The 24151-nt window shown below is 39.6% G+C and overlaps 4 protein-coding genes across 5 annotated transcripts; all 4 read right to left on the bottom strand.

The window, feature by feature from the left end:
• Positions 1 to 198: 198 nt before the first annotated feature.
• LOC103363296 (P2Y purinoceptor 13-like) lies at positions 199 to 4250 on the bottom strand. 2 transcript variants are annotated; one of them, XM_008289990.1, is made up of 4 exons: positions 4065 to 4250; positions 2917 to 3120; positions 2444 to 2833; positions 199 to 1228 (listed from the first exon to the last, which is right to left on the bottom strand). In XM_008289990.1, exons 2-4 carry the CDS (start codon positions 3097 to 3099, stop codon positions 725 to 727), a joined length of 1077 nt encoding a protein of 358 aa, XP_008288212.1. In that variant the 5' UTR covers positions 3100 to 3120; positions 4065 to 4250; the 3' UTR covers positions 199 to 724. The 2 variants fall into 2 exon arrangements, with proteins under 2 accessions (XP_008288212.1, XP_008288211.1); XM_008289989.1 differs by lacking the exon at positions 4065 to 4250 and adding an exon at positions 3720 to 3777.
• Positions 4251 to 5612: 1362 nt separating this feature from the next.
• LOC103363302 (P2Y purinoceptor 13-like) lies at positions 5613 to 6830 on the bottom strand. The gene is made up of 2 exons (XM_008289998.1): positions 6788 to 6830; positions 5613 to 6628 (listed from the first exon to the last, which is right to left on the bottom strand). Exons 1-2 carry the CDS (start codon positions 6828 to 6830, stop codon positions 5613 to 5615), a joined length of 1059 nt encoding a protein of 352 aa, XP_008288220.1.
• Positions 6831 to 9425: 2595 nt separating this feature from the next.
• On the bottom strand, positions 9426 to 10412 carry LOC103363301 (P2Y purinoceptor 13-like). The gene has a single exon (XM_008289997.1). It carries the CDS (start codon positions 10410 to 10412, stop codon positions 9426 to 9428), a length of 987 nt encoding a protein of 328 aa, XP_008288219.1.
• A 1477-nt stretch (positions 10413 to 11889) lies between these two features.
• p2ry12 (purinergic receptor P2Y12) lies at positions 11890 to 14744 on the bottom strand. The gene is made up of 3 exons (XM_008289988.1): positions 14629 to 14744; positions 14128 to 14388; positions 11890 to 13616 (listed from the first exon to the last, which is right to left on the bottom strand). Exons 2-3 carry the CDS (start codon positions 14377 to 14379, stop codon positions 12771 to 12773), a joined length of 1098 nt encoding a protein of 365 aa, XP_008288210.1. The 5' UTR covers positions 14380 to 14388; positions 14629 to 14744; the 3' UTR covers positions 11890 to 12770.
• Positions 14745 to 24151: the final 9407 nt, after the last annotated feature.

The raw sequence follows: 24151 nt of genomic DNA, 5'->3' as shown, positions 1-24151 counted from the left end.
CATGCACACAGCGATCACTTTTGTTGTTGTTTGTCTTAGATTTGATGAGATCAGTTAATCTTAACCCTAATGCATACAGTACGTTGTTCAGTGCTGTGAAGTGAGCTTTGGCATGCTTGTGTTGACCCAATAATGATGCTTGTATGAGCTCTGCTATTATGAAAATTTGCATTAAGCACAAAAGAGAACACTTTGCAATTGTAGTACGAAAAATATACAATTTATTAATATTATTATTGATATACAGTTTTCTATAAGAGGCATCTGTTGCAGTCTTTTGTTCCCAACTCATTTCGTTATCTTTCAGTCCCTGTACACTCAGCGGTAATCACTAGAAAAACTGTGTTGTCAAAATGTGTACCCTTTAGCCAACATTATGCAAAGGGAAAGTGCAGTTTGAGCGAGATTAGAAAGAAGGAAGCAAAAAAATGACAGTAAGCGCAATGAAGGAAATGTGTCGGATGACTTGGCAAATACGGGGCAGAAGTGCTTGGTTAGTACTGTATCAGAAACAGTCTTCGCTGATGGCATCAAACTTTATGGCCGCTGCTGGTAATTTTGGACTTTTTTTTTTTTTTCTGTTGCACAACAATATTCATGCGTCACATTTTGATAACTTTGCGTTATTACTTATATTTTTTTACATCCCGTCATCAAGAAAAGAAAAGTTATTTACAAGTAAAACACCAGGCAGCCTCTCATCTCACCCGGACTATAACAGTTATTAATTGTCCTCCATTGTGTATTGTCCACTGTGTTGCAGCATGCCATTATATGACAGTCTGTTACTGTGGGCTATTTGTGACATCTCTACTTGAGTTGACGTTGCCGTGGCAGACTCCATGGTACCTTTGTGAAGCGGCTTCCGGCACAGTGCGGCCGTCAGTTTCTTCCTGAACACCTTGCACAGGAACACATAGATAAGCGGGTCCAGGCACACGTTGGTGGTCGACAGCCACAGGGTGGTTTCCTTGGCAATGTAGAGCGCATTCTGTGCCTGGCAATGACTGGCGATGCTGCGGGTCTGGGTCAGCGTGTAGGGGACGCGGGCGAAATGAAAGGGTGCAAAGCAGATGAAAAACACCCCCACCACCACAAAGACCTTTGCCTTGGTTCTGCGACTGGCTGCCTGAGATCTGCTCTTTGAGGCTTTGTATGACTCGTAGACCTTCTTGCTGATGAACGTGTAGCAAACCACCATGAGGGCAAGCGTGCCCCAGAAAACGACCTAAAACAACACATTGACATAACATGAAGCAAGACGGGGATTTCTCACAGCTTGTGTTCTTGAAAATTTGTGGTTGAGCAATTAAAAGGTCAGCTGGAGTTCATTTCACTAATGACATTCTGAATATTGCACTGTACTTAAATTCACTGATTTCACAATGCTGATGATGTGAAAGTAAAGGAAAAACCAACCTTAAGTGTCTTACTAAGGTTCAATGCCCCTTGGAACTGATTCTCTAAGTCTCAGCAGCTCTAATGGAGCTTTTTTTTTTTTTTTTTTTTCCCCAAAATGTATTCCTTTGTTTGGTGCTTCAATGATGTTGGTTGATTGTGCTGTCTAGCACAGTGGTCAAGAATTTCTTAAATGTTCAATTTGATTGCAACATTGTCGCTGTGAAAGCCATATTATATGATTTACAGGATTTTCTTTTCCTCTTTAAACCCCTCTTGTGCCCTATGGATGGGAGTATTGTCACCCTGAAAGAGACCAGTCCCATCAGGATAGAAATGTTTCATCATAGGATAAAAGAAAGTGATCACTCTGAACAACTTTGTATTGATTTGTAGTGAAGCAAAACGAACACCACAGCATAACAAAGCCGTCGTATTTCTTTTGCTGTAGGGGTTAAAGATTCAGGTTTTTCCTTTAATTTGTCACCCACCCGTATCCTTAATCCTACTCAGGACTTGTGGGGTCTTTTGGATCCCAGGCCATTTAGTGTCGGTGACAGGTATTGGTTTTGTATTTTTGAAAATGTTTTTTAAAAATGTAAAAAGAGGGACATTTGTCATGCATTTGGAACCAAAGATATGTCAACTTATCAAACAATGTATTTAACCTAGTATAAAAGTCTATAATGAATACCAACAAATTTTTTGCACATATTCTTTCTTGGGGTCCAATGAACCCTGAAAGACCTTCTACATATGGCAACATGAAAGTCCTGAATAGGGTTAAGGTCTGCAATTCTGTGAAATATCCTTTTTTGGTTTGTCTTTGCGGGTTAGATGAGAAGATTGATACCACGCTCGCTAGCACACTGAATATGAAACCACTAGTACAGCATATAAATACTTAAAACAGAAGGGAAACAGCTGACTTCACACCGCATTAGACAGGCACGGATCTTCCCATCTGACTAATCTGAACTTTGGTTCTTCACCAGAAAGCAAATACTTGCAAAAATCTTAAACTATTCATTTAAGTCATAGTTACCTGACAGAAGTAGTTGAACCCTTCGTGCCACATCAGGCCAGCTTTGCTCTTCATGGAGCTGCACTTCAGTCTGCCTCCAGAGACGCGCGGCGTCTGGTCGCTTAGAATAACGTTGGGCAGCGCTAAACATAACATGACCACCCAAACTGCAGCACTCAGCAGCTGACCAACACGGACCCGCTGCAAGAAGCACTGCCCAAAGGGCCTCACGATCTTCAGGTAGCGGTCCAAACTAATGAGGCCCAGCAGGAGGATGCTGATGTACATGGTGATGTAGAAGAGAACGGCAGAGTATCGACAGTGGAAGGCGCGTAGATGCCAGAAGCCAACGCCGGCGTCGCTTAAGACTCTCAGAGGGATGGTCAGCGTCATCAGCAAGTCGGCCACCACCTGTTAGTGAAGGAGCACAGGTTAGTTTTTCAGTGTTTGCTTGCTTCGCAGTAACGGCAACATTTATAAAGCGAAAGACTTACCACATTTTTGAGAAAGACCACAAATGTTGAGGTGCTGGGGATGCTGAAGAAGATCCATGCAGCCAGGGAGTTTAGTATCAGGGCAACTACAAAGAGGATACTGTATAGACAGGGGAAAACCACAGCCGTCACACTGGTATCCCGAACACACTTGATGGAGGTGTTGGTCAAAGTGTTGTTCATGTTCTGATCTTCACTGGACCTCTGACGGGATGAGAGAAAGAGGAGACATAAGGAGGACATTGTATAAAGTTAAAAAAGAGATGCTGCAAAGATAGAGCACTAATACGCTTCCAGCATCTTTACAAATGCAACATTTTTCTAATTATTTTCTAGAGCTCCCAAAACATCCTCAAAACACTTTGATTCACTCGTATAACTAGTGTTAAGAATTAAGCCTGTTCTCTGTCTTTAAATCAACAAGTAAAGGCCACTTTCTGCCACTTTTAGTAGCATGTACATACTTCTCTTTTAGGACAAAAACTAAATACATCGTAACCACACACAGTCAAAAATAGCAAGACTTAATATTCAGTTTTAGATTCTGTGTGTTCTCATCCTGTCTCGGTTGTATATCTGCCTGTGCATTAAAAACCTTAACTTCGAATACCGCTGAGGCTGCAAGCAGGTGCTATAGCAACCCAAGTATATATTTCTTTCAAACCTTGGTCTGTTTTAGTGCGCATACTAATGTTAATTAGATTGTTCCCAACTATTGTAACACAAATCCTCTCTTTGTGCCCAGTTTCAGCTGGCGTTTTAATCTAAAAGATATACTTGTAAAGCCATTAATTGAGACTTACCTTCTTTTGTGTCTTTATCGTCTGTGACTGCGGTGCATGGGTGAGAATAATGAGCAAAGCAAGGAAAAAAAAAAAAAGAACCCCACAATATTTCACAAAAAGGAAGAAGTGAAACGCCTAATTCCTCTTTCCCCTTCTTCCCCCACAAGAAGAAAACGAAATGAAAGAATATCCAAAATTGAAAAAAAAACTTGGTGTTGCTAAAGTTATTACTTTTCTTAATTAGTCAAGTTCTACCGGTCCTGACCTGAGCTTTAAGTCTTTCTCAGTGTATCTCCCTCCCTCTCCTTCTCACACACACTCTCTCTCTCGCTTTAAGTGTGTGTGTGTGTTTGATGCTCTTACAATGGGTGGTCTCTGGAGCTACTGTGTGGCTGTCTTGTCACAATCCCAATGAGTTTGCCAGTCTTCCTCCGGGTGAAAGACCCTTTCCTTCCTTGCTTCCTGTTCCAATTGTCTGCTGAGAGGCTTGTTCTGCTCCGTGCCAGTCCCTCTGCCTCCGCTGGCTTGCGTCAGTCCGAGTAGCTGTTGACAAGCAAACACCAAAGCCTTGGGCTCATTTTTTTGACCCACATTGAGAGACCCCTGCAGCCTACCACTCCTCCCTCTCGCCGCTTACATTTACCACACCTCTAGCGTCTATCTTTTCTCATCAGTCAACGCCCACTGCAGGGACAAACAATGCTGTGGTTTTAGTGAGCAAGAATGGCATATATATATATACTGCGCTGTCTTTTTTGTTTTGTTTTGTTTTTATGTTCTGTTTTTCTCAAAGTTCCTCTTTATAAATGCACACTGTTCCTTTATAGAAGAAGCTCCATATGTGATAGTGTTGCATGCAAAATGTTGTTTTATTTATCTTAAAATATGTTTATGTATCTGCAATAGCATATATGATCTCTAACTTCTGCCAAATGCAACACAACATGTCTGATGTAGTGTTGTTTTGCTAGAGTGCTATTCCCTTTTGTGCTTTCGTGATAAAAATAGTACATTCTGAGAACGGCACGACTTCCTGTGTGATTTTGTTTGGATTTGAACCAGGAGATACGATGTATGGGAAGGAAGCTGCAAGTGTTTACTACACGAATGTTGTTGTTGTTTAGTCAGTATATGTTCTACTGTAAATGATATGGAGATTCATGGTTTTGAGACCCAAAGAGACAAAAAAAAAGTTAAAGGTAATCACTATCTCATTTTTATTTTTTAAAATACATCACAACCATTTAACAGCAATCGTGTTAACAAAAATAAAATAATGAAAAGCACAGTTTGCTCAGCTGAAGGATACAAGCAGGGATGTTTTATTAGAAAATGTGTTGACTCAAAGTTGTTTTTGTGCAACACTAGGCAGAATAATAAATTAAATAAACGCACAGCTCATTAGTCTCGTGATAGAGGAAAGATATCAGTGCGGTAAAAGTATCTTGGCCGTGTTGCACACATACTTGCTTTGCAGTGAACCCTCTGTGGTAAGAAGTGGCAAGCATGCTGCAAACCAATGAAACTGGTAGATAGACGCATTGGAAACATGACCCATTTTTACAGCGTCCACAAACATTAAAAGACTTCCGTGTGATGTGCACGTTATCAAGTGTTTTGCATGGCTGTTTTTGTTAGACCTCTGATTTTCAACTTTTTAGAGCTACTTTGTTGACATTAAAAAACAGCAGATGCAAAGTCTTTCCTCAGACTGTTTATAGCCTACATCCTTACTGTATTTCCTCTTTGTGGTTTTCGAGCTATTTAAAGCCACACGTTGATGAGACAAGCAATTTCAGCATGTGTTAGAAAAGCAAATGCAGTATATGATAAAATGTTAATGTGATATTGAGTTTACAAAATCTGCAGTAACATCTGAGCTCAGACGGTGGCGTGACATTCTCATGACTTCTATTGGAATCTACACTGTGGCACGGTGCAGTCTGCCTTGTCTGCCAAAGCTGCTTTAAATGACATCGAAATGTTTTCCATCATGGACGTCAGTTTCTCCTTGAACTCTCGACACAGAAAGACGTAGAGAAGTGGGTCCATGCAGATGTTTGTGGTAGCAAGCCAGAGGCTGAGGTCTTTGACAAATTTGCTTATCACATAAGAGCAGTCTGCATAGGAAGAAGAGTTGACTTGTTGAAAAGTGTACGGGATCCTGATGATGTGATACGGTCCAAATGCCACAAAAAACACAATGACAACCAGAAACACGCGAAGTTTGATTTTCTGCTTGCCCTGGTTGTTGTTGCTGCCGGAGTTTCTAAAAGACTGGATGACTTTGTTTGCGATGCCGATGTAGCAGACCACAATGACCACACTGACGAACCAGAAGAGAACATTGACAAAAATGATTGCCTTTTCATGGAACTGAAGTCCTGCCGGTCCTTTCAGCTTCATGCAGCTGTCAATCTCTGTCATATTTTCTCCTGATTTGTTAGTTAAAATGATATTTGGCAAAGCTGTGCCTCCAAACTGCATCACCCACACTGACCCTGATATCAGTTTGCTTAAGGTCAGATTCTGACACAACTTGCTGCGGGGCATCATGATCTTGAAGAATCGGTCGACACTGATGATGCCCAGCAACGAGATGCACGTGTACAGGGTGCTGTAGAAAATGACACTGAAGTAGCGACACGAAAGCCGGTATAATTGCTGCGAAGCACCTGGCAAGTCACTCGCACCTTTGATTGGGATGATCAAGGTCATGATCAAGTCAGCAGCTACCAGATTTTTCAGATACACCACAAAAGTGGAGGTGGATTTAAGGTGCAGGGACACCCAGGCCGCCACACCGTTCAGCAACAAAGCCACAGGGAACATGAGAAAGTAGAGAACTTGGGTGGGGACTGAGGTGTAAACGAAATGTTCACAATCTGAATCGTCGTAAGATGCGTCATCCACCGGTGATACTGCACCTACAGAGAAGAGAAACACATTTTAGATCCACAGTTTGGCTGTTTTTAAGATCATTTCTACATAGACCTTACATTAAAGTACGTATGTTAAGCAAACTGTCTCACTTGAATATGTGCAGCATTGTTTGAATAATTCAGAATTAAGTTGCGTTCACTCACTTGGCTGGGTGCTTTCAAAGAGCGGATCCAACCATTTACCCATTGTCCCTCCTGTTTCTGGGTCCAAGCTGCAGGCTAAGTGAAGCGACAAAAAAAAAAAGCAGTGTGCTGTTTATTATGTTGTTTGCTGCGTACTAGTTTAAAAACATTTATTTTATTATCCATTTTTCCATTCCTCATACATGCCGTCTTCCAGTATTTGCATTTAGTGCTTTATATACTTCAGAGTTTCTATTTTTCAAGCCCTCGCCAAAACAATAAAATGAGAAACAGTTGAATGCAAATTCGGAATTAATAAGGAGAGATTATAGGTTTGCTTGTCATCGCTGGGCAGCTCATTTTTCTCAGAGTTTACTGAGTAAAGTGGAAGAAGAAGCAACTAATGCACCTCATCAAACACACAGAAGCCTTCCACTGGCTGTTAGCAAAATGAAATAAAGATATTTTGACTTATTATCGTGGAAAACCATTTCTTTTAGGATAGTCTGTTTCTCCTACCTTTATAGGGTTTATAGAACACAGAGCACAGACTATGGTTTCTTTTTAATGTTTGTCAGTTGTGTAAATTGTAGTGATTTAATATCTTAAAAAACATACGCAACATTATTAGATAGAAATACATGGCAATTTTTTTATCTGCAATTTTTTTTTGGCATCTTAACTGCGATATTCATCATTGTTGTGATGCCTTATTAAAAGCCATCCCTTCTTTTTTTTTAAAAATCCATATATCATAACACATTGTAAAGGTGTTTTAAGAGGACTCTTTAGAAGAAGACCACCAGTTAGCTAATAGGTTGTCTTTGTCGTTAATCTTTTATGTACAAATGCTATATTGTTACTAACAATGAGAAAAAAATTGCATTTTGATTATAACTTACGGTTGTTGACTTGATCTTCTCCTCTCAAAGTTACCAAACGGATCCGTGTGACTGTTTACTGACATTGTAGGTGCTTAAGAAACCCCGTTGATTTCCCTAGCAAACAAATCAATGTTTCAGCTGTGATAAGACTGGCAATTTACCAGGGCATATGCAAAAATAGGAAAAACTTCCCGGCCTTTGCCAAAAACAAAACAGACGTCACACATCCGCACTTAGACTGGATGGATTGAAGAGTTGGATTGATGGTCCTTCATACTTGCTTTGTCCTTCACATGAGCTTCAGATGTCACTGTTTGTTCCTCCACTTTAAAATAATCAAAACAAGCATTTATGGTTGTTTACAGACACGAATAGTCAACTCCAACTCGAATGCATCTTTCTTTTTTTACTTAATCAAGAGTTTTAGCATAACAAACGTCCCCAATATTGATGTACCATTTGCGCTGAACATCATTTAGAAGACTAACTGCACAACGTTTCCCCAATTCCACTCATCGTTATTGTGATGTTTACTGCTGGCAGAGTAAATGAAGTTTCCTTTGAGAAATATTTTAATTAAAAAGCTAAACAATTGTCTGTTTTTGGTCTACGCATCTGCTTTCATATGTTCCTGATTGACTGCACCATTTTTTTTAGCAAGAAAATTAAGTCATGACTTTGCAGCAACCTGGTGCAGTAGCATCGTCTGACCAAAGGGTGGTATCGGTTAACACCAACCACAGAGCGCCGCAGCCTTCACTGGAGCGTATTGTCTCCCTAAACAAAGGAAGTGCAATAGCTGTCAAGGAAATTTAGTGTTTATTGGCTAGAATATTGCAGTGAAAAACAAAGTGGGCACGCTGGTGTTTACTTTTTTTATTTTTGCTGTTTGAGACGGAGGAGGACGCTTTGGCATACGCAGATAGTTTAGAGCGTGATTGGAGATAATGAAATCATTTAATGAGGCCATGAAAAACTCAATATACACTCAAATAAAAGGAATACATTTTTGGCAGCTGAGCACTTTTGCAAGGAAAGAAATGTTGTTAGCATTTAGTTAAACATTAAATAATAAGCCAAAGATTTGCAGGATGCATTTATGTTATTCATTTCTGTAGCAGAGAAATATGTACATAAATTGAATTTCCTATCTTTTGTAATAGTTCAAAACAAATTTTTAAAAAGTGATTTGGAAAATTTTAAATAATCTTTCTTCTCTATTTTATTATTGTATTATACTCTACATTTACATTTCGACATATTGTCATGTAAATCTGAATCAGTGGTGATGCAAACTCAAAAAAAAAGGAAACAATAGATGACTTGAAAATGAAATTTATTAACATGGGTTTCAAAATAACACCCCAGTGTGGGGTTAAAACATAGTGTTGAGAAAGACGTTGTAAATATATACACTATGTAAACATACAGTATGCCGTGTGCATGTGTAGAGGACAGTTTTTTTGAAACATAACCACTGACATGAGAACAAAAAGTTTGCATATTGGATTTTCACAACATTTAACAAGAAGCTCATTTAAAATCATTGCTGGACCTCGAATCTCAATAGATGCTAATCCTCCTTTGGTCACTAGAGGGCAGTACAACACTAAATTTAAAGACAAACTCTCAGTCTGCTGAGGTTTTCTAGCTTCCTAGGTTTTAATTTTCTGTGTTTTTATTCAAATGAAACCCCACCTCGAGGGCATATTGTATTTCTCCTACTTTGTAAAGTTCAAATACTTTGACATCTACACATGTGCTTTTTTCTAATGTTACATCTCCTCGTTTTGGTCGGAGTACAACCCAGCACAGATACCTTTAGCTTTCATCATGCCAACCAGTTTGTCTCTGTACTCCCTGCACAGGTAGATGTAGAGAAGAGGGTCGAGGCAGGCGTTGGTTGCAGACACCCAACGGGCAACTTTACTCACAGCCACTACCCATGTTTGACTGCAGCCAGCGTTGTCAAAGATTTTAATATGCGAGACAGAAATACGCACCAAGTGGAGAGGCACAAAACACACACAAAAAACAAGAAGGATCAGGAAGACTCGTAGTTTGGTTTTCTTCTGTCCTTCGGTGTTGTTGCTCCCGGAGTTTCTGAAGGACTTCAGAACTTTGGCGGTGATGCAGATGTAGCAAAACCCAATCAGTACGCTGACAAACCAGAAAAGAATCTCCATGAATACAACCACATATTTGTGAAGACTGATACCAGCTGGACTTTTCAGGGACATGCAGAAATCTGCAGTAAGATTATCAGAATGGGGATCCTGGTCAGTTAGAACCATAGTTGGGATAGCCGTACCTCCAAACATCACAACCCAGACCAAGCTGGACATGACGATACTGAACACTACATTTTGTCCCAACACCTTTCCAAACGGTCTCACAATTTTGAAGAAGCGATCCAGACTTATGAGTCCCATTAATGCAATGCTTGTGTACAAACAGCTGTAGAAAATGACTTCTGTGTAGCGGCAGGCCAAAGCTCTTAACGTAATTGTTGCTCCGGGAAGCAAGCTGACTGCTATGGGAGGGAGCGTCAGTGTCATGAGCAGGTCAGCAGCCACCAGGTTTTTAAGGTACACGATGAAGGTGGAAGTGGAGCGCAGGTGAAAAGACACCCACACTGCCACCCCATTGAGTAGGAATGCAGCGGGGAACAAGAGGAAGTAGAGGGATGAAACCACCTCATTTGTGATCACGAGGCTGGAAGCTGCACATTCAGTGGAGAGGGTTGACGCGTTGCTGGACATCGTCAGGATCTGGGGAAAAAAATGAAGGGATCAAAGATATTTTTGCTAGTTTTAGGCGGGAGAATAAACTATCGTTCTCTCCAGCTAACAAATCAGAAGCTAGTTTATATCTGTAATGTCGGATAAACACAAGTACACGGCAAGTAAAATCAGTTGTGTGTGCCCTGCAGACCGGGCTAACATGCACGTCAAACATATTTGTGTATGCTGCTTCATTGAAAACTTCCTCAAAAAGAAAATTAAAAAAACAAACTGCCAGAGCTGCACTCGAAAATCAGCCGGAATGGGCTTCTGCTGAGGACTTGTTTGAGACTGAGACTTGCTTATGCCCTAAATTTTCAGGTTTCCCAGTTGGACTGATTTGCATTTGTTATTAGTGTAGAGGGCATGTGCTACTATGATTTGTTTATGAATGCCCAACCAGAGCATTTGAATGCACCCTGAATGTTGAACCTGACACTTCCACTTTTGACACCCAGTGATGGAAATTATGCAATTGTTGGTTTTGATTTCACCTCGCCGAACACATGAACGTGAAACATTTTGCACATACGGACAGTGAAACACGACATAGAAGCTGCCACATTTCAGTCATTTGCAATTCATGTCAGTAGCATGTGACATCTGCTTTGTAATGATTTGATTTGTAAGTGTGTTAACTAGACTTACATGGTCAGTATGTTCACTACGAATATTAAATCTTCTTAAAATGTTGCTGTCCATTTGTGTGACAGTAATGCCAACCTGGTAAATAGCCAAAGGAAAAGCAAGTTGATCTAAATGAATCTGAGCAAGGAAGCAAATTAATTCCGCCAAAGTAATGTACTTTTATTTTAGCAAGACATCCATGTCCTCCAATCACATCCCCAGTTCAGTGTGAATGGTTAAGATACCTCTCTCCTCCTCAACGGATGGCTCACATTGTTTTTGACAGTTATAATGACCAGATCTAATTCCTCCTCATAACTAAATCTGAGCCATGCTGATGTGTTTTTGAGAAATAACTGATTCAATGCAGTTACACTTTAATGAACTCTTTCTTCAATGCAAACAATAACAGTTTTTAGTTAAAAATATTTCGCCACTCACCGCTGAGAATGGTTAATGCTTGACCGCCGTGCAACCTGGAAGGACGCCTTAAAAAGATAAATTACAAGTGTTTGGCCGCCTCTTTGTCAGGAAGATGCAAATTCGTGATGATGTGTGTGCGCACCTTCAGAGTGGGAGGAAGTTTCAAATGACATACGTTGTGGGAAGCTTTGTGTCTTTAGTCAACAGTCAAACAATTTCTGCCTTTGACCAGCAAATAAATGTTTCTTTATGTATGCTGTTTATTAGCTTTCCAGGGCATAATTAATTTCCTATTTAGCAAATGTGCTGAAAGATTTTAAGAGACACATTGTTAACGTTTCAAAATATGAAAAATCTGATTACATTGCCAGCGAGAAGTAGATGCATAAAAGAACCGAGGCGTATATTGCGGCCATACAGGATTTAATATTCGGTTATGTGAGAGGTTGGTGCAAACCTCAGGGCCACAAAAACGATAAAACTGTCATTACATTTACTTCCTTTATGCAGTATCACTTTAAATTTCTGTGAGACTTGAAATCTTTTGGCTTTGCAGTTGAATCCGAAAGCAGTAGGCACATTTGGAAATCCCCGGTTCTGTAGATTGTGACCTTGACTACTTTCTAAATCTGTCAGTGCTTCATCCACTGTATCATAATGTATCCATGGACCTAATAGGTTAGGATTACTGTTGATGCAAGAAGAAGAATGGACAATGCAGCACGAGGACATCACAGGAGAATATTTAAGATTCATTATATAGATGCATTATTTTAGAAGCAAACTGCAGATGTCCTTAAAATTACATTTATTTTCAGAATGCTTCACATTTCTTTTCAAAAATTAGTGAGTATGAAAATATAGAAGAGAAACTTAATGTTATTGAACTTCAACAGAGAACAGAAAGAAGAACTAAGAGGGTCACTTCAAGTTTGACACAAGTAAAAAAAAACATTAGCATACAGTGTGTGAACTTCTCTTCAATACACTGTTCTCTACAGACGATACACAGACAATAGTAAACCTGCAAGTTTTAAAGATGCTAATTATTGTAATTACATGTGTAATTACATGGGCTCTGGCATGTAGATTTCATTTCTGGTAGTCTCAGGCCACATTATGGGAAAGTACACCGTGTCTGTCACCTACTGTATGTGACATTTGGATTTGATCCATTTTTTTTAACAGCAGGTCTTTATAAAAAAAAAAAAAAGCCTTCTGAGAGCAGACAGTGCACATTCAGACACTACATTTTAAAAAAAAAAGTCTTTCTTATGTCCAGTGTTTTTATGTGCCGGCGGAAGAGTTTCTCAGAGCGGTGCTGCCTGAGTCTGTATCCGAGCCTCTCCCTGTTATCCAGCTGCAGGTACCAGCAGGAAGCTTCAGGGTCTTGAACAGAGTGTTCCTGAAGGACTTGCAGAGGAAGAAGTAGATGAGAGGGTCCAGAACTGAATTCAGGGATGAGAGGAAAAGCGTGCTCTCCTTCAGCTGAAAGAAGAAGAGCTTGAGTTTGCAGTCAAAGAGAACTCCTCGGGTCTGGCTCATCGTGTACGGCACTCGGGCAAAGTGAAACGGCACAAAGCACACAAAGAAGACCGCCAAAACCAAGAACACATTTGCATTCATTTTTCTCTTGGCCTGCTGGGGTTTCCGAGTGGTTCCCCCGCTTAGTGCTTGAGATATGTTTCCCCCAGTGCTGTGAGATTTAGTGCGAGAGTAGGATTTGTACAGCTCTTTGGTGATTAGAGTGTAGCAAGCTATCACAGTCACCAGGTTGCTCCAGAAAATCACTTGACACACATGATTTACCACCTCATGCCAGTACAGCCCAAACTCCGTCTTCAGGTCGCTGCACTTGAAATAAGGAGAAGTCGGGGTTTTGCACGTTAGGATCACGTTAGGCAGACAGAGAATCAGCAAAAAGGTCCAGATGGTTCCTGAAAGGACTTTCCGACGGGTCAGCCGGGCAGAGTTAGTGCCCCGAAAAGGCTTCAGGGTCTTTCTGCAGCGATCGATGCTGATGAGGCCGAAGAAGAGGATGCTGATGTACATGGTGAGGTAGAAGAGCACTGAGGAAACTCGACACACGAATATTCGCAGGCCGGTGGACGCCCAGTTGGAGTCTGACAACACCTGCAGAGACACAGCGTTCAGGCTTTCTCATTTTACAGTTAAACAGTGATTTCACATTCAAATCATATGTTATTTATAAGGTACAGCTTTATAACCCTTTATAAAGGGTTTATAAATAAGTGTGACAAATGAAGTTGTCAAAAATCTCCCAACAGTGGTTACTTATTCACTATTTATTCGTGTTAACAACCCCAGCTTGACATTAATATGTATAACTGCAGACATCTTGCTGATGTTTTGCTGATGACTAATGAGAAACTGACATACTTGTGATCTTTTAATAATGACTTTACTAACACGTACTGCAAAATTCACATGAATATCTTAGTTGCATTTTTAATGACTTCAATATAAAAGACTCACCAGCAAGAGATTTCTCACAACTTAAAATGTTCTATTAATGGCTGACAGATAAGCTATGAAACATCAGTAAATTATTTAAAAATCACGAGTAAATCCATTAGTTATAACCCACAAATCATTTAGATGTGTACCAGCAAGAGTGTCAAACCTTGAAAGGAAAAGTGAAGGTCATGATGACGTCCGCAACAACAATATTCTTCAGGTATATAATGAAGTGGGACCGCGAGGGGATGCGAAAGAACACCCACACAGCCACGCTATTGAGCAACATCCCCACCAGGAAAAGAAGGGTGTAGAGAACAGGAAAAACCACCGTCTTCAAAACATTGTCTCGGGAGCAAGTGGTGTTGGTGTGGCTGTAATTGCCAGACACCAAGGAGAAAGTTGTGTTTATCTCCATGTGTGATGTCTAAAAACAAAAAATCAAGGGAAAATTGTTCTTAGTTTGATGGTTCATGTAATAGAACAAGCATTGAATAAGTGTACATTCCTACATTTTCTCTCTCTATATATATATATCTTTATCATCTCTTGCAAAGGCTGCAAAAGCCTAAAATCAAAGACATTTCTAAAGTTGCTCAGTCTAAAACATTCTACAGGTTTACTCTGATTTATTGTAAGAAATGCGGTTTAATTTCCTGCAACTGACCTGATAATATTGCTAATGTGTGTCAGTGGGTCCCAATCAAAGCTCCAGTGCAGTTCCTTTTGCGCTTAATGATCCTTCTGTCTTCAGTACCGTGTACAAATGCTACCTAAAACCGATCGTCTGGTCAAGTCACTCTCAGTGAGAGCGCATGTGTGCTGGTTGATGCATAAGCCACAGGAAGACTTTCTCGTTGCCTTCTCCTTTCTCTTTCCTGTCATGAGGACAGGCTGCAGAGGATATCTCTAGATCTATTTTAACACACATGAAGATTACTTCACTTCAGCTTAATATTTGTCAATCGTCAATCGAGAACAATCGTTTGCAGCAGACAGCCGCTGAGTTAAACACAAAGTACAATTAGTAAAAGAGCATGTAAAAAAAGGCACAAAATCATAGCATCTGTCAAACAAAACATTTAAAGTATGTAAAGCTGCTGCACATTTTTAATGTGAAATCACTAACACTCTCAAATTATTTAGGTTAGGTTGCTGGACGCTGTAAATACACAACAGTTTGTTGTTGTTTCAGAATATGTTGCACGCTAATGTGTTTCCTCTTTCTTGCTTTTTTCACTTTTGGTATGAATGTGTAATTTCCGCTGCTTCCACATTATGTTGTGGTCTCATGCACTGTTATTTTTGTATTTATTTTTTTGCATGTGTTGCAACACTCTTTATAGATATTTATTGAAATGTCACTTGTAAAGCTTTCTTATTATTGGATAAATCCATTGCAATCACAACACTTGATGAAGGCAAATTAAATAATTGGACCAGTTAAACCTACTTGTTTTTCTATGATGTACTGTGTTTTGCAATTTTTCAAAACAGGACTGACCAATGGACAGTGCAGGGCCAAAATGAGAAGCCATATCTTGAGTCATCATACGCCTTTCCTTCCTTTATTGTGTGAACTGCAGCCAAAATGCAATAAAGTGCTATGAGTACAGTACCAATGAAAAGTGTTCAACCTCACTGGAAGCTTTCCCTTTTATTTCTTCAAAACATTAAAAGCATGGGGGTGGCAGCATCATGATATGGGAATGCTACTCGGCAGCAAGGTGGAGGGTAAAAAGAAAGTATAGAAAAAAAATCCTAGATGTCAACCTGATGCTGGCTGCAAGAGAACTACAGGTTGGGAGAAGATTTGTTTCAGTAAGAAAATGACCTGAAGCATTCAGCCAACACAATAGAGGAACGATTTAAAAAGAACAAGGTGCATGTTCTGGAGTGGCCTTGACAATTTGTAGCTGGGCTTGAAAAGGGCTGATCAGTCTTGATCCCTGTGCAACCTGACAGAGCTTGAGCAGCTTTGCAAAGAAGAATGGGTTAAAATTGCAGCGTCCGGATGGACAAGACTGAGGAATTGAGGCCTAGCTAAACAGGCTCAATGCTGTAATTGTGGGCAAAGGTGGTTCTTCTAAATATGGACTTAAAGGGGATGAATACTTATCCAATCACTTGTTTTGCATTTTATAATTTAATTAATTGACTGTACTCTATGGAAATCTGTTTTTACTTTGACATTAAAAAGTCGTTTTTTGTACATTTTTGTCAAAAGGCCAAATTCTATTTACCACGATTTAGTGTCGAAAGCCATAAAAAGTGAAAACTTCCCTGGAGATTAACACTTTTTATAGGCATTGTATTTTCATAGTCAAGTTAAACAGGTATTTAACACTACCACCCATTCCACTGGCACAGTTTTAACGACTTATAATGCATCCCCAAATAATGTTAATATGACGGCATAATTCGACCTTTATTACAATTTAATTGCAGTCTCCTTAAAAACAACAGCTCACACACATATGGCAGTAATACTGTATCGACTGTTCCACGGTGAAGAAATATCAAGCTGTTTTTGGCATATGCTTCACTGATATAAAACTTTCCCATTGCTCATAGTTCCATTCAGAATTTGAACTCGGTGCCTTCCCAGGTGATTTTATTTTTTTTCTTTTGCAACATCTTACCATGGGGTAGGTAAGCCATGCTCCATGATGTGTAATGGATGTTTCCATTTCAATGTTTCTCCCTCCAGTCTCAGTCTCTTGGAGACAAAGCATGAAGAAACTTCCCATCTGTTATAATGCAGGAGCTTGACCCAAATTTCTTCATGAAAATGTAATAATAACTGACAAAAAACACAACAAAACTGATTTTAAAATAAACAACTGCTGTTACTTCCAGTATTTGGCGACAAGACATAAAGACTCACAATGGACAGTTACTGTACTGACGAAATATTCCAGTTTTCGGTCTGGAGTGTGTCACAGGAACATTGATGCTCATTTTTATTCATAAAACACGTTTTTGTTGATTCATATTAAAACTTAAAATGAAGAGTGAGATGAAATTTGACAGGAAGACAAAAAATGAATGCCTTTTTTTTGTGTGAAAATGCAAAATAAGCAAGCTGATTGCAAATAAAGGCTTAAAGTGCATATATTTTCTAGCATCATAGTCCTTACATTGGAGCATTCTGGTGCAAAAAATTAGCAGAAAATACAACTATGTGCTTTTTTTGTACAGTGCTTCTCATAATTGTCACTGATTTTCACATAGCACATTTAAAACAGCAGCTGTTGAACCAAAGGGCTTTCCAGTACAGAAATAAGGTTTCAAACTGTGAATACTAAAGTTGTGACCCTACAATGTGGTTTATGGTATGGTTTTACTCGAGTATATTGAATAACACAGTTAAAATACTACAAAATGTTATAAAATGATAATGTTAAGACTCTACACAGTGACCTATCCATTACAACATGACATTGTCGTGTTGAGACTTTTCATAGTTTGTGTTTTGCACTTAAAGCTGCTATGTGTCATAAATTTTGTGGATGATTTTGACTGTCCTTCACATTTTAAGGAATTTAGTTCCAACTCCTGCATATGTTGGCATTTGCTTCTCTGCTCATCACATGACCCCGGTGGCCTTCTGCCCTTCAGTCTGTTGAGTGCCATTAGTTGGCATGGCGGTGCTGCAACTTCCTCTGTCTGGGGCAAGACTGGCATGATCAGCAGTATTCACTTCCTAGTGGATGCTTTTTCTAAATCCCTGTGTGTGTACATTTTGCGGTCTTGTGGTTGTCGATAGCGGCGCGGCTCAGCTTGACATCTGTCATATTTAAACTGCTGTACGTGAGGTCAGTTTCTCAACCCTGCATATTTATACCCACTCATGTTTCCTACAGCTGTGATTTTTCTAAACATCTGGGTTCGATCAGTTGTGAACCAAGCGTGCATTCTCTTGGAGAGCACTCAGCAGCTACACATGCTGCTTTTCAGTTAAACGCTAGTCGATCTGGGTGTGTTTTTGGTCACCTTTTTCATTTTTTTCCCCCTTGTTTGGAGTTACAACTGAGGTCTGACATAAGTTGGTCAAAAGGTCAATCATTTTTTAAAAGTAAAATACACTACTGATTGTTTGTGTGCATTTTCAGATCAGCTTGTAACCCCACCTCTTTTATTTATGTTTCAGTTTACATGGATAATTTATGAAGGAATAGCATGTGAACGCACAGCTGCTGATATTCATGCCAGCAAAGTTGCATTATGTTCACACACCATGATCCTTGTCAGTTCCCTCCCAGACATACAGGAAGAAGGAAATGAGGAGAGGAAATAAAAGAAGAAGGTAACACAAGAATTTCCATTCCAACCCCTCTGAGCCTCCTCAACACCAATCCCCTCCTCCCTACACATGCTTTCCCCTCTCTGTTGCTGCGCTGCTCTCCTCACCTACCATGTCACCCCTTTGACCTTTAAATCACCGGTCACTGCTCTCATTTTCTGCCAGACCACAAGTCCACTTAAACACAGCTACTGTCTCGCTGGCATGGTCAATATAATCACTTTTTTTTCCTCCCACCCTGTGGCGATAATGGAAGCTGGAGAGTGGAAAAAAAAACTCCTGACCGTGGGGCTTTACCTTCAGCGGCTCTGCTATGAGCAAACACGGCTCATCTTTACATAGCCTCTGGGGGAGCTGTGGGGTTGAGGAAAAGGTGATGGAAAGAAACCCCGGTGTTTGAAGGAAAACATCAAGCTATTAACAGACGCAGAGCTGCAACAGCTGTGGTCTGAAGAGTGTGGTTGATGCATGGGGCTGGCTGAGGCTGAGCCGCGACCCCTGACCTGTACTAATGGTTGATCATCTTGTCATCGGTTCAAAGATGCAAGAATAGGAACTTCTTAGCACACAGAATGACAGACGGAGAAAAAGCATCCAGGGTGGTCCTCGCTTGCGGGTTTGTTTGTGGCCGTCGTTGCCTTTATGTATGCATGTTTATGTGTATACACTTCCCTCGGCAGGCTTTCAAATTCGGTTTTCCTCACACGGTAGAAATGTGTGGGCCACACTTTGTTTTGACAGTGTAGGGTTTCTTTCGCTACTGCTCCTGCTGGTGTGCTGTTCAGCGTAGGTTCCAGTGGGTCTGCTTTCCATATGGTTATCCACGCTGACAAATCTAAAGCAGCTTATATCGAGGCAAAGGAGGCGGTTGGTATAACGAGAGGATACCGTGAGCTGCAGTGTTTCCAGCTTTTATTGAGGATGAAACCACATTTGCTGTCATGCGCCGTTAGGGTGCAAAGCGTCATTGAGTGATAAAAAAAAAAAAAAACTTTACTGAAATGGTCTAGCTGTCCTACTACAGCCTCTAGTTTTATATCTTTGGTAGCTTTGTGATTGTTCGACATTTCCAACTGCTGACTGAAGCACATTCTTTCATTTTTCACGAGCCCCATGTGTCCAGCATGGGCGTGTTGACCGTCTGCATCAAAATGGGATTCACACACACACACACACACAGAGACGTCCACAGGTTCATCAATGGCTCCAACTGGCTCCTGGGCTTTGGTTTCTACTGGTGAATGATGTCGTTAATTCCATCCTGGGCTCCAGTTTGTTGCTCACGTAAATGTTTTCCTAGCAACTGCTTTTGTTTGGGTTTTGCTACAATCATGTCTTGGATCTGGCGTATGCATCAGTGAATGACCTACAAAACACTACCTGGCTTACACTGCTGATCTTTCCACAAATGCATCCATTTGTATTTCACAATTTGCTGGAGGGTTTTTCCACCTTGTGACAGATGAAAAATGTTGACTGAAGGTTTGTAATTTTGACAATATTTAAATGCATATTATACTGTACTGTGTAACAATGACCATAGCTGCCTGTGTAGTTTTACAGTAAATACAGTATGTTCACAACTGTGCTTCATAGCATGCATAGATATACATCCCTAACTATCTGTATTACAGTCATGATGACAATGCAAATTTTGGATCTTAAATTTGGATCCAAACATCATTTATAAATCCCCATATGCCACCTAGAATGATGAAAATGATTGCTTGAAAGTTATTAAAATTTTTGCTCTCAATGTAATTTACTTAAATTGAAGTCTTGATATCCTTAGACAGTAAAACATTACTGTCAAGAGTATCCAGACAACCAACACAACTCATAATTATTAGCACAATAAATTATGCTTTAGTGGTGTGTTCCTGTGTTGATACCACTTGTGCTTATCGTGGAAGATATTCGAGGGGAGGGTCAAAAAGTTTGTAGAACGGGATATTCAGCCAAACACTACATGTGACCCATCTGCATGAAATCATTGGGCCTTGGGCTATCATGGGTAAACAAAAGCGGCATGTTGCTACCACTTGACGCAAATCACGGGACAGTGACACACTGCTCGCGGCGCCTCCACATGAGTGATTTCTGCGGTTTCTTTCTGGTGTTACAGCTCATGCACGCTGACGGCATTTGACGGCGATATGGAGCGTAATATTATTAAGCTCTGTAATATTATATGTTACCTACATGTAGAAAACAACTACGTGGACCGATCTAAGTAATAAAGCCAAAATCAATGTTTTGTCATGTGTTAACACAGTCCGGACTGTATATCGGATATAGCCCAAGGTGCAATGAGACTGATTTCGTACAGATGGGTCACAAATGTTTTTACATATCTAGACAACGCAACATCTCACTAATTCAACTATATCACATTTACATGTCACAACACATGTGTGTGATCCTCAGAGATGTTCTCAGTTGACCATCAAGCAATGATGGAAAACCAAAATTTTGAGTTTAGGGCAGTAATAAAGTTCCTCGAAAAAGGCTGGCTGAGGTATAGTAGTCCTGCCTCCACCTTACAGTCCAGATCAGTCCAGACTGGTTTCGAACTTTGAAATCATATTTGTGTGGAACCAGATTTCCTGATGATGATGAGCTCAAGACTGCTACAGAGGCCTGGCTAGAGAACCAAACTGAAGACTTTTATTTTAAAGGTATAGACAGTCTGAAGGAAAAGTGGGCTAGGGGCATTGAGGTAAATGGGGACAATATTGAAAAATAATAGTACAATGCATGGTCTGCTGCTGTAATATACACATCGTTCTATGAACTTTTTGACCTCCCCTCGTATGAGGAAGGCCTGGTGAGCGTTCACTAGCTTGTGTGGATGTCTATGTCACAGTGAGCATCTGTCTGCAGCAGCTTCACCTCAAGTCCAAGAAGGATTTATTGCATACGAGGAATTTTAACCGATCAATTCCAACCACTGATAGCACTGAAATACATGCTGTGAGCCAGGCAACTGCAATGAAACTAAACTGGGAACACATACAATACCTTCATTTTTTTTTAAAAAAATCTGTCAACAGTGGCATTTCTCTTTTAGCGTCTCATCCAGGGTGTTGATGTTTGTCTGGTAATCCTTCGATCCACTGCCTGAGAAGACAGGATGAAGAGATGTGGCATGAGAATTGGAAAAAAAAAAAAGAGGGACAACAGCTCTCTTTGAGAAGCTGGCCAGTCTGGGATACCAGGAATATTTGACAGGGTGTCGCTGTGTGCTCAACAGAGACCTGTGTGCACACAGAAGGCAGCAGATAGGCCAAGGGACAGGCTAGGAAGTGTCTGCTTCATCTATTAACCACAATGGTGGGGAATAGATGTGCAAAAAGGTCAATGTCATGTGCAAACAGTAGAGGATTAGATGGGTCACTCCAGTTTCTCCTCGACCATCTCTGATTTGCCTGAACTTTTCATGTCATAAAATATGGACATTTATAAATATGTTTGTGACCTTTTAGTTTGCTATGTCAAATACTTTCCAAGATATTTTCTTTTCCTTTTTTTTTTTTTTTTAAATAGAAAAGGCCAGTTGACCTACTTAAAATTTGAGGCTGAAATTTGAACAATATCATCACACGAACCATTAAAGATAAAGGCCTGAAATTTTCACTGTTATTTATGTAATTCTAATTGGACAAGCGGAGTAATTTGTCTCTGACTATGGGTGAGTTGAAATATGAAAAACTATTGAAACCAGCCTAGAAATTCCCATCCTTGAACACACATTAACAAAAAGATTGATAACGTAGAAGTCAGCTAGTGATATTTTCTGATCCATGTGTAGCTGTGTGTCACAATAACACAACACAAAACATAGAGAACACGTGCTAATATGAAATATGTGGTCACAGAAATAAGAAAAGTTGTTTTCATCTGACTTTCAGAACTGATTGAGCAGGTGTCACAAGTTGTACCACAGTGAAGAAAATATTTTTTAATATGAGATTTTTTTTTTTTTTTTCCATTTTCTGACCCCACTTTCTAGACAGAAACCTTGGTTTGGAATAGAATTGTCATGTAGTTTTGTGTCATGTCTTTGGGAATTATCACTGCATTAGGTCATTATGGTGACATCAGTATATTGTAACCATGACCAAGCACACGGATCTACTGGGATACTGGAAAATATCTAGCAGTAAAATTTTCATGCCTCAACACTTATTTTATGGAAATGGGAACTTGGCACTTATGTGAGACTTTTGTGATGAATTTATTCTTATTATGGAAACTGCATGATCCATGATCAACATGGATTTTATTTATTTTTTTAAAATTTTATTTTATTTCTTTTTTGCTTTAGTGCTTTTGGGGAAAAATTTGGCCCTTTAAGACCAATGTCACAAACTGGACTGTGTGCAGAATGTTAATGTGGGAGTAAATATTCACTACAGTTTACCTTAAAGCATGTCTTTGAATAAGACAGTAGGCTAATGCAGTTATATTTGGAGAACCATTTTGAAATGCTTGACCTCTGTTCTACTTGGACCAGGTTATCTACCAACATTTTAGTTTTTGTGGTATAACTAGTCACACTTGCTTCATCAGTTATGAAAGTTAAATGGAAATTACCTCTTTTTTCATTTTTGTAACCACTATTTCATATTAGCAAATATAGTTTTGTTTCTATTATGGTGACATGGAACTACTTCTGCTTCAGAAAATATCACTTGTTAACTTCTGCATCATTTTTGGCAAATGTCAAGCCTTTATTTTTAATAGTCCCTGAGATATATGTAGCCTCAAATTTCAATGTGCAGAGAAAAAAATAATGCTAAAAATTGTGCTAAAAGTGGGTTGACAAAATATCTTTTGCATATACTGTTTTAAATAATCATAGTTTATGATAAAAACGTTTCAGGCAACCCAGAGTGGGTATTTTATTTTATTTTATTTTTTTATATAATATGAATTAATACTAATATGAAATGCATTTTAAACCATAAACAAACATTGTTCATGTGCGAATAGATGTAAACCTTAACAACTTCTACAAAACCCCAACGATGACATTTCAAGGCCTACAGAAAGCTAAACACGAGGCTAGACAGACACTCTAAGCGTTCCATCATGTTGTTTGAAACAAAACCATTAAACCAACAAATTTGCCGTCTGCTTTGGACACTGGATATAATGCAATATGTCATAAAATGCTTTAGGGAATGTCTGGAGTAACTTTTATGATCCAAGAAGCAAACTCGACTTCGGTAGCAGCTGCTGAACTCAGATCCGGTGGAGGTTTGTTTTCCCTGTGATGTCACTGTGCTATCTGAGGTTGCTAGGCGCAATTTATGCAATGCAGACGAGCCCCAGCGTGCGATCTACATGATGTCATGTAACATGGTGGTAAAGCTAAACCTGGGAAACATGTTTAACAGGGTGACACCATTTACGTCTGGCTGTTTTACTTTCTTGGACTCTGGAGGAGTTTTTTTCTCAAGGATTTTCATGTGTAAATCCCATGTGTGTTTTGTCAGCCCCCTATTTAGCATCACAGCAGAAATAGGGTTTGATCATTTGAGATGTTGTGCTCTACTAGTGTATGGCTGTATATGTATATGGCTGCATCCTATATAAAGCTATAAGTACTGATAATAAATAATAAAATCAAAGGGAGGTGATCTGCATAGTATGTGTTTATTGTGTTGTGGATAAAAAAAAAAAAAAGCTTTGCCTTGGATCTAGTTTTTCTATAGAGTTACCTTTAGTGCTAAATAAATCAAAGGTTGTATACATGTGTAACTATATGTCGTTTGCATGATTGATCGATAATGAGAATGCCAATCACAGCTTACACATTTATATCAGTCACAAAGAATGCAGGTCTAGAGAAATGTGTGCCGGGGGAACATGAATATGT

This window comes from Stegastes partitus, unplaced genomic scaffold (genome assembly GCF_000690725.1).
Source record: "Stegastes partitus isolate 25-593 unplaced genomic scaffold, Stegastes_partitus-1.0.2 Scaffold650, whole genome shotgun sequence".
Classification (NCBI taxonomy): domain Eukaryota; kingdom Metazoa; phylum Chordata; class Actinopteri; family Pomacentridae; genus Stegastes; species Stegastes partitus.
Note: the sequence above shows the minus strand (reverse complement) of the source record. Positions and strands in the feature narration are given on the sequence as shown.

Excerpts from the sequence above, each read along its gene's own strand:
- LOC103363302 (XM_008289998.1), bottom strand. The coding sequence starts at position 6,830 with ATGGGTAAATGGTTGGATCCGCTCTTTGAAAGCACCCAGCCAA. Across the intron at positions 6,629-6,787 it reads CTTTGAAAGCACCCAGCCAA|GTGCAGTATCACCGGTGGAT; the intron begins GTGAGTGAACGC and ends TCTTCTCTGTAG.
- p2ry12 (XM_008289988.1), bottom strand. The coding sequence starts at position 14,379 with ATGGAGATAAACACAACTTTCTCCTTGGTGTCTGGCAATTACAGCCAC. Across the intron at positions 13,617-14,127 it reads CCTTCACTTTTCCTTTCAAG|GTGTTGTCAGACTCCAACTG; the intron begins GTTTGACACTCT and ends GTGTCTCTGCAG.
- LOC103363301 (XM_008289997.1), bottom strand. The coding sequence starts at position 10,412 with ATGTCCAGCAACGCGTCAACCCTCTCCACTGAATGTGCAGCTTCCAGC.
- LOC103363296 (XM_008289990.1), bottom strand. The coding sequence starts at position 3,099 with ATGAACAACACTTTGACCAACACCTCCATCAAGTGTGTTCGGGATACC. Across the intron at positions 2,834-2,916 it reads TGGTCTTTCTCAAAAATGTG|GTGGTGGCCGACTTGCTGAT; the intron begins GTAAGTCTTTCG and ends CTTCACTAACAG. Across the intron at positions 1,229-2,443 it reads GGTTCAACTACTTCTGTCAG|GTCGTTTTCTGGGGCACGCT; the intron begins GTAACTATGACT and ends GTGTTGTTTTAG.